At 49.5% G+C, this 9,736-nt stretch overlaps 1 protein-coding gene across 1 annotated transcript in view; it reads right to left on the bottom strand.

Annotated features, from left to right (window-relative positions):
• Window positions 1-6: 6 nt before the first annotated feature.
• Window positions 7-9,736, bottom strand: part of PFAS (phosphoribosylformylglycinamidine synthase) — a 46,531-nt gene continuing 36,801 nt past the window's right edge. Inside the window, exons 24-29 of the mRNA XM_015420451.1 lie at window positions 7,534-7,744; window positions 6,927-7,018; window positions 4,194-4,308; window positions 2,423-2,584; window positions 2,143-2,295; window positions 7-387 (exon numbers count right to left, since the gene is read on the bottom strand). Of these exons, the coding sequence (XP_015275937.1) occupies window positions 65-387; window positions 2,143-2,295; window positions 2,423-2,584; window positions 4,194-4,308; window positions 6,927-7,018; window positions 7,534-7,744 (1,056 nt within the window). The 3' untranslated portion in view covers window positions 7-64. The remainder of the gene's footprint in view (window positions 388-2,142; window positions 2,296-2,422; window positions 2,585-4,193; window positions 4,309-6,926; window positions 7,019-7,533; window positions 7,745-9,736) is intronic.

Here is a 9,736-nt window from a genome sequence, read left to right as displayed (position 1 = left end):
CAGCTTATTTGAGGAGGTGTATAAGGGCAACAATGAAAGGTGAAGATTTCTTGGAAAGGTGTGGTCAAGGCTGGCCTTCAGGATACCGCAAGCACCACTCGCAAGCATTCTGGAACATGCGTAGCCAGGGGGAAACCTTCAGGGACTGGCGCCAAGAGCTCGGCATCCAGGGCCACTGCCAGGGAAGGATGCAGCGCTCAGGGTGAGGCATCATGGCCAAGTGGCGTCCGTCAGGGGAACAGACGCCTGCAATGCCCAGTGGAGATCCATTGGGATTCAGAGGGTACTCCTCAGTTGGCAGCCCCTGATCGTCCACATAGCGTAGCGGGACCAGACGTGCAGACCGCAGGCGAGCCAGGATTTCAGCGGAACGGAACTGCATCCGACCTGATTGGAGGAGAAAGGCACCGGATGAACACACATACAAGCTGCCTTCTACTGAGTCCGACCCTTGGTCCATCAAGGTCAGTCCTGTCTACTCAGACTGGTGGCAGCAGTTCTCCAAGGCCTCAGGTGAAGCTCTTTCACAGCACCTACTGCCTGGTCCCTTTAGCAGGGAATGCTGCTGACTGAACACTGGGCCTTTTTGCATGCAAAGTAGAGGCTCTACCACCGGGCCACGGGCACTCCCCAAGTCCCACGTGCTTGGCGTGAGGAAGTCCTCATGGAATCCAGGAGAGTGGGGGAACTACAGGTGGGGTGAAATCGTTCTTGGAAGAAGCAGGAGTTACCTACATGATGCTATGAGTTCAGAACACTTGAAACCTGCCTGATGCGGAGTCAGACTCCTAAGGTCTATCAAGGTCAGTATTGTCTAGTCAGGCTGGCAGCAGCTCTCCGGGATTCCCGTGGAGGTCTTTCCCATCACCTCCTCTCTGGTCCCTTTAACTGGGGATGCTGGGGATCGAACCTGGGACCATCTGGAGGTGCTCCACCACTGAGCCACTGCCTCTTCCATCGAAAGAGCCTAATGCTTCCACTGGGGCTTGAATCCCGGACCTTCTGCGTGTAAAGCAGATGTGAGAACCACTACACTGTGGAAACCGCTGCCAGGGGAGTAGGACTGCAGAAATATTCGTATTTTTATTTATAAAGATATCCGGCTGTTCTCTACCAGAGCCGGGGCTCTTTCGGCCCTGGCTCCGACCTAGTGGGAACTCTCTGCCAACTTCCATCAGGGCCCTGCGGGACTTAATGCAATTCCGCAGGGCCTGTAAGCAAGGTTCCCTCTAAGCTGTGGAGTCCTGTGAGCAAAAATTCTACTTTGTGAGCTACTGGCATTAATGTTGTGCGCGAGCGATTTGGCTCCTGCATAAATTGGTGTGCTCTGGAGCCATCCTTCCTGAGCTAAGGCAAAAATGTGTGAGCCGGAGGCTAAAAAGCTGTGAGCTAGCTCACACTAACTCATCTTATAGGGAACACTGCCTGTAAGGCAGAGATGTTCCGCCAGGCTTTTGGTCAAGGACAGTGACGGTTTCCCATCACAGCCGGCACCCTCTGGTCTTCCGTTCTGCCCGCTTCGGCCTCCTCCTTAACCTGCCCATGAGATAGAAGAACAGCCCAGAGTAGGTTTTGAACTAAATGGTGGACGCCATATGGAGACTATTAAATTAGGATTAACTGACTGTTGATTTTAATATGTAATTTTATATTGTTTTTAACCTGTTGTAAATTGGCCAGAGCCTTGTGTATTCAGGGATTGGATGATCCAGAAAGTTAAATAATAACAATAACAACAACAACTATTATTATTATTACTATTATTATTGCCTCTCTGTATTGGCTGGTCAACAGTATTCTCAGACCAAGAAAGGTCAGGGGCCACTACTGTTGGCACCAATACTCCCTCTAAGCTTCGGAGTCCTAAGAACAAAAATTCTACTTTGTGAACTAGTGGCATGAAAGTTGTGAGCGAGCGATTTGGCTGCTGCATAAATTAGCTTGCTCTGGAGCCATCTTTCCTGAACTAAGGCAAAAGTGTGTGAGCCGGGGGCTTAAAAAACCGTGAGCTGGCTCACACTAACTCAGCTTAGAGGGAACGCCGGTTGGCACAACAAAGAAACTTACACGCAAGGCCGGATCCTACACCCAGGGGCTTTCTGAATCCAGTAGCAGTAGGCCCGTCCCTCCAAGAATAATTACCTTCTCCGTGAGCCACCCAGATGCCCAGGGTAGAACCGGCCATGCCCCGCAGCATCAGCGCCGGACTTTCCTCAATGTTCGTCATCACAAAACGCGATTCAAAGCGGCCAGAAGTGTTGGGGCTCAGCAGTAGCCCTGGTTTGAGTGAGCCACCTACAAACAGCCAGACCAGAGGTTCACTGAAAGTCCACGAGGCAGGATTCGCGCCCCCCCCCCCTCAGCGCAAGCCCCCGGGAGAGCTGGCTGGTGTCTGCGTCCATCAGGGAGAACCTTCTCTTACCTGCTTCAGCTTCGGCCTCCGGGCTTTCGGCCCCCACCCAACCGAGCAAGGCCATCAGCTGGCAGCCGTTGCACACGCCCAGGCTGAAGGTGTCTCTGCGGCGGTGGAAGGCCTGGAACTGAGCCCGCGCTCGGGGGTTGAAGGTCACCGAAGCAGCCCAGCCTAGAGTCAAACACGGACATTAAAAACAGTGATCAGGTAACAACCTCCTTTGCTGGTCCGGCCTGTCTCATCCAACACTGACTGTCTAAATCAGAGGTGTCAAACATAAGGCCCGGGGGCCGAAAGCGGCCCGTTCAGGGCTCTTATGCAGCCCACGAGCAACTAGTGCAAGGGAGGGAGCAGGAGATTGTTCGGGGCGGGAGTGGGCGGAGTCACTCTGATTGTGGCTTCAGCGCAGTGAAACAACCTCGTCTGCAGCAGTGAAGCAGTGTGGGACCGTCTGCCCAGTGCTGCACGGCTGGGTCTCCAGTCCATGTGCAAAGGGGGGAGGAGGGGTGCACCCCTTTGCACCCCTCCTCCCAGCCCAAGAGCCCTTGCAGTGAGGATACACCCACTCGGAGCTTACCAGCTGCTGTCCTTTATAAAGTTTATACCTCCAGTACCTGGCATTATGTTTTATGGCACACATGGCCCGGCCCGACAAAGGGACATTCATGTCAGATCCGGCTCTCGTAACAAACGAGTTTGACACCTCTGGTCTAAATGGTAGAGGTGGGTAGTGCCATCAAGGGGCGGCCAACTTGTGGCAGCTCTGTAGGGTTTTCAAGGCGAGAGATGCTCAGACTGGTTTGCTGTTGCCTGGCGTTGCGTAGAGAGACACTCTGGGCTTCCTCGACGGTCTCCCATCCGGGTACTGACCAAGGCTGACCCTGCTCAGCTTCTGAGATCTGAGGAGGCCAAGTTAGCCTGGGCCATCCAGACCAGGGGATCCCATCCACTTCTGGGAAACCTCACAAAACAGAATCCCATGGAGACAGGCTGAAAACGACCCTCCGTTTGTCCCACTCCCCGCTACGCAGAGGTCAGGAGGTTTCAAAAAGAAGAGGCAAGGCTAGAGATGTGAAGGCCCGGAAAAAAAACTGGAAAAATTCGGAAAAACCCCATGGTTTTTTTCCCTGTTTTTTTCCTGAAGCCTTTTTGTTTTTTTCCGAAAAATTGGAAAAATTGAAAAAAGAAAAGAAAAAAAAATGATTATGGAACGTTTTATTTTAACATGATGAATAAAATATTTTAAGACAAGGTGTTCAAATATTTTCCAAATCATTTCTGATATATATATATATATATATATGGTATCAGATTGATGTAATTTCTGTGCACTGAGGACAAGCAAGTCCTAGGTTACAAACTGAACTCTCCAATGCAAGAACAAGATGCATTTCTTCCTTTAGGAGGTGCTATTGTCAGAAGAAAATAAAAAGGTTTCAATTTTGTTTTTACATGTGGGCGGGTACTCTGTTTGTAATAACTGTTTGGATACGCTATATTTTTAATATGCTAGTTGTGACAATTTCATGCCAAGTAAAAATGTCCATAGTCATATTTTATGTTCCTAAAGTAACAGAATGACTTTCAAACTAGAAAAGACAAAAGAAATGCTAATGTAGCATTTTTTTCAATTTTTCCAAAAATTTCCATTTTTTCCCGGGAAAAAAACGGGGAAAAAACCCGGGTTTTTTTCCGAGCTTCAAAATTTCCGGAAATTTTACATCTCTAGGCAAGGTTGAGGGTCGGATCACCGCAGAGAAAGGGCAAAGGTCCTCCTCACCTTTGGCCGAGCCCAACACATCGGCGTAGCTGAACCCTCCGACGAAGACCAGGCCTCGGAAGGAGTCCAGCGCTATCTCGCCTGAGCAGAGGTCCTCCATGTTGAGGTCCCAGACCTGCAAATGAGGAACCAACGGGGTGAAAGAGGAAGAGATGGTTTAAATAAGGAAGCAAACTGGCCTTGCGGAGAACGTCTGATGGTTAGAGATGAACTCTGAAGCTCCCTGGTCTTTAGGACACACGCACAAACTCTTCACTTCACCTTCATACCCGTGGTCTGAAAGCCACCCCAGTTCCACCACTCCCCCTTCGTTCCAGGGACTTCAAGACAAGACAATGGAAACAAGACAGAATCCCGGAAATTTATATTCATGGTTGAAATGGACAAAATGACAAGGAAACTAAAGAACCTGGAGGCTGAAGAATTCTATGCAGATTGGAAAGGCTTTAAAGAGTATCTAGAAAAATATTGGGATGTAAAGGACAATTTAATTTGCTTTGACAATTATTGAAAAGTTAATGTTATTAAAGGTAAAGGTAAAGGTTCCCTTGCTCGAAAGCCAGTCAAGTCCGACTCTAGGGTTGCGGTGCTCATCTCCGTTTCAAAGCCGAAGAGCCAGCGCTGTCCGAAGACGTTTCCGTGGTCATGTGGCCGGCATGACTAAACACCAAGGCGCATGGAACGCTGTTACCTTCCCACCGAAGTGGTCCCTATTTATCTACTTGCAATTTCTTTCTTTCGAACTGCTAGGTTGGCAGGAGCTGAAACTAGAGACGGGAGCTCACTCCGTCACGCGGCACCCCTGGGTCTCGAACTACTGAACTACCGACCTTCCACAGCCTGCAGTTCAGCGTCTTAACCACTTGAGCCACCGCAGCTCAATAATGTTATTAGACGAAAGTTAATTAAGAGAAAATACTAGTAGCGAGAAGCGTTACCGGTAGAGTATGACTAAAAGATAAGTGGAAAATAGAAAAGAACTAAGAAATGGTTGGAGCACTGTGGGAAGCCAGAAAGGGGGGGGGGGGGAAGAAGGGATGTATAACCAAAATAATATGTTGTATCTTTGAACTAATAATATATCCTAATAAATTGTTTTTTTGGGGGAAAAGACAAGACGATGGAGACGGGGCCGTGGCTCAGTGGCAGAGCATCTACTTGGCGTGCAGAAGGTCACACAGGTTCAATTCCAAACATCTCCAGTTAAGAGGATCAGGTGGCAGGTGTCGTGAAAGACCTCTGCCTGAGACCCTGGAGAGCTGCTGCCGGTCTGAGTCAGTGTCCCCCCTAAGCTGAGTTAGTGTGAGCTAGCTCACGGTTTTTTAGCCCCCGGCTCACACATTTTTGTTTTAGCTCAGGAAGGAGGGCTCCAGAGAAAACTGATTGATGCAGTCGCCCAATTGCTTGCTCACCACTTTAATGCCAGTAGCTCCCAGGGTAGAATTTTTTGCTCAGAAGACTCCACAGCTTAGAGGGAACCTTGGTCTGAGTAGACAAAAATGACCTTGACGGACTGACGGTCCGATCAGGAAGAAGGCCGCTCCAATCAAAGAAGCAGATATTATTTGTACAAAGGGAAATATGTATGGCACAGAAGTAGAGTTAAGCTTCTTTAAAATGTGGACACATTAAAGTGGACGTTTTAGCTATGTTCCAAATGGTGGGCATTTATCCTGGATTTTATTGGTTTAAAACATTTATTGGCTCCCTTTCTTCCCTATGGAGCTGGGCGGCTTGCGATATAGATAAAAAATACATAGAATACATCAACCAAAACAAAAGGTAAAAACAGTTCAGAACTGTTAAGTGAATGAGTCAAATGCAGTCCTATAGAAAGCCACCTTCAGCTGCCTCCGAAAGATTGAAAATGAAGGGGGCAAGGCACACAACCCCGAGGAGGTGGCTCTATAATTGTGGGGCGGCCACTGAAAAGGCCCTGTCTCGTGTGGCCTCCAGCAAGAAAATCCCAACAACAACAAAAGACCTTTGCAAAGATGTCACAACTAATTGTCTGTTTCTGACACAGTAAAGTTAGGGGCCAACTACATCAAGAAGAGGATGAAGAGGCCACTTTTTCTATACCTTAAGGAGTCTCAGAGCAGCTTACAATTGCCTTCTCTTCCTCTCCCCACAACAGAGAGGCAGGGGGGTCTGAGAGAGTTCCGAGAGAGAACCGTGACTGGCCCAAGGTCACCCAGCAGGCTTCATGTGGAAGAGTGGGGAATCAAACCCGGTTCTCCAGATCAGAGTCCGCCGTTCTGAATCACTAGTACACCACACTGGCTCTCCAACCAAGAAATACATGGGGTGAGGTGGCAGTGGTCACTGCCACGCTGCGAGAACCAGCCGTATTTGAATCAAGCACTATTGCAAGCAGGTTGCATCTCACAGGGGAATAAAAAGGCCCAGGACCAGTGTTCCCTCTAAGCCGAGTTAGTGTGAGCTAGCTCACAGTTTTTTAGCCTCCGGCTCACACATTTTTGTCTCAGCTCAGGAAGGGAGGGCTCCGGAGCAAGCTAATTTCTGCAGCCAAATCGCGTGCTCACAACTTTCATGCCAGTCGCTCACAAAGGCAGAAATTTTGCTCACAAGACTCCACGGCTTAGAGGGAGCGTTGCCCAGAACACGATTCTAGATTCCGAACGGGAAGGAGAAACAGTCCAAAACTCCCCCAGGTTATGTTCCTGAGAGCCGGTTGGGGCGTTTCGACCACACCCACGGTGCCCAGCTCACCTGAAACCCGGCCATGAGGAAAGCAGTCACCATTTCACGGTCCCCGTTGCTCCCTTCTTCCCGAAGCACAGCGACACGGGGGGCAGGCAGGGCTGTGGGAGGGAGAAGAGGTTAGAACAGAGAGGTTCCTAGATACTGTGACACAGTCATCCCTTCTTGGAATCAAGGGGCCGTGGCTCAGTGGAAGAGCATCCATTTGGCTTGCAGAAGGTCCCAGTTAAAAAGGACCAGGCAGGAGGTGATGTGAAAGGACCTCTGCCTGAAATCCTGAAGAGCCGCTGCTGACCAGACAACACTGGCCTTGATGGACCAATAATAACAATGGTCTTATTATTATTATTGTATGGCACTGTGTGTAGTAAAGCCAGGAGATCCTAAGAGTGTATGACAGCCAAAAGTTCTAGCTCTTTTATTGTTATGCACCACTAGGTGGTGAGCGAGACTTATTTTGGAAGCAAGAGACGGTTCAGAGGTGGTTTGCCATCGCCTACCTCTGCGACATGACCCTGGTATTCCTTGGAGGTCGCCCTTCCAAATACTAGCTAGGGCCGTCTCTGCTTAACTTCCGAGACCTGAGTGCCCCCTTTCCCACCGTCCACTCTCATACCTATTTCCTGCAAGAGAGGAAGCTCCTCCTGGGGGTTAAAGGTCATGATGAAGGTCGGTTCAGTGCGCTTGGCCAGTCCCGCCTCCTCTTGGGCCACGCATTCGGGGTTGGCTTGCAGCCGCTCCAGCTGGAAACTAGTGGCTTCCCACCAGCCCCGTAACGTCCCCACTTTCTCAGCCAGCACTTCCTGGCCGTTCACGGAGACCCGGACCTGTAAGGGAGCAACAGCCTTGTGAAGGAGCAAGGGGGTTTGCAGCGGGGGCGGGGGAGTGGTGGCCCCCATACCGTGGAGGGCTGGCCCAAGGAGGCCAGGCCAGGAAGCCTCCCCACACTCCTAGCGTTTTGCAAAGCACGTAAAGCAGAACTGTTCAGAAGGAAACGGAGCTCTCTTGTAACAGACTGGGGAAGGGAAACGCATTGTATTTCTGCTGACGTCCTACCACATTCTGCATTGTGACGTTCAACATGTACGCTTTGTTTAAGCCACAAGCTCTGTTTCAAAATTCTGCAGGTGTAGCCCTGTTCATTACTTAGTTGGTGTATTATCCTACTTATTGCATTGGTTTTTTAAAAAGTTATTTCTTGCCATCAAGTCACAGCTGACCTACAGCAATCCGGTAGGGTTCTGAAGGCAACAGTTGTGCAGAACTAGTTTGCCACTGCCTGACTCTGCACTGCAACCCTGGGCTTCCTTTGTGGTCTCCCAACCAGGGCTATTTTTGGGCAGGAACACACAGGAACGGAGTTCCGGCTGGCTCCCGAGTTGGCCACGCCCAGCAGGAACTCATTAGCATAATAGACCACGCCCAACAGCAGGAACGCATTAGGATTGGCTACATTAGGGGTGTGTGGCCTAACATGCAAAGGAGTTCCTGCTGCAAAAAAAGGCCCTGGGTTTTGACAACAAACAAGGTAAACAGAACAACAAGCAAAAGGTGGGTGTGGCTGGATGACTATACTTCTGGTATCAAATCAGTCAATCCTAAAAGAAATCAACCCTGACTGTTCCCTGGAAGGCCAGATAATGAAACTGAAGCTCAAATCCTTTGGCCACCCAATGAGAAGGGAGCCCTCACTGGAGAAGACCCTGATGCTGGGAAAGATTGAAGGTCAAAGAAGACGGGGACGGCAAAGGATGAGATGGTTGGACAGTGTCATCGACGCAACGAACATGAAATTGAGCCAACTTCAGAGGACAGCGGAAGACAGGAGGGCCTGGCGGGAGCTGGTCCATGGGGTCGCGAAGAGTCGGACTCGACTGTGCGACTGAACAACAACAACAAACATGGGGGTGTGGCCTAATGTGCTAATGAGCTGTGCTGTCAGAGTGTGGCCCAATATGCTAATGAGTTCCTGCTGTTGGGTGTGGCCTATTATGCTAATGAGTTCCTGCTGGGCTTTTTCTACTAAAAGAGCCCTGCTCCCAACCAAGTACTAACGAGGGCCAACCCTGCTTAGCTTCTGAGATCTGGGTTATCCAGGTCAGGACATTGTTGATGCTGTGTAAATCCACCTTGGTAGCTGCCCTAATAACATAGATTAGCCAGAATTCCCATCAGAGCTTAGAAGCTAAGTAGGGTTGGTCCTGGTTGGTACTTGGGAGACTACCAAGGAAGTCCTAGGTCACGACACAGAGGCAGGCAACGGCAAACCATCCGTGCTCATCTCTTGCCTTGAAAACCCCTACAGCAGGGGTGTTGAACATGTGGCCCAGGGGCCAGATGAGGCCCCCAGAGGTCTTCTATCAGGCCCGCAGTGGAACTGGCTGTCTTCTGCTTCTTCTTCCAGTTCTGCTGCTGCTGCATCATTGAAGGTTTGCAGCTTACAGATACACACCTGAACAGCATACTCAAGATTGCAACAGCACAGACATTTTGATGCAATAATTCAGAGCGAGGGGTGTCAGTTATCAGACACTGTGGAATAAACAAAATATTGCAAGAGTGCTAATGTTTTAAGCATGATTTTTATTTTAAGTTAAAAAAAAAAAACCTTTGTGTTTGTGTCCTTTTATAAAGTTCATATCTCCGCTCCCTGGCATTACCTTTCATGACACACAACATGGCCCGGCCCAACAAGGTCTCATTTATGTCAGATCCAGCCCCCATAACAAATGAGTTCGACACCCCTGCCCTAAAGGGTCTCTATTTAAAAAAAAAAAATATATATATATATATACTAGCAGTAAAGCCCATTGTGAAAG

This window comes from Gekko japonicus, unplaced genomic scaffold (assembly GCF_001447785.1).
Source record: "Gekko japonicus isolate JY-2015 unplaced genomic scaffold, Gekko_japonicus_V1.1 scaffold441, whole genome shotgun sequence".
In the NCBI taxonomy this organism is placed as follows: Eukaryota; Metazoa; Chordata; class Lepidosauria; order Squamata; family Gekkonidae; genus Gekko; species Gekko japonicus.
The sequence above is the reverse complement of the archived record's forward strand: the minus strand, read 5'-3'. Positions and strand labels throughout refer to the sequence as shown.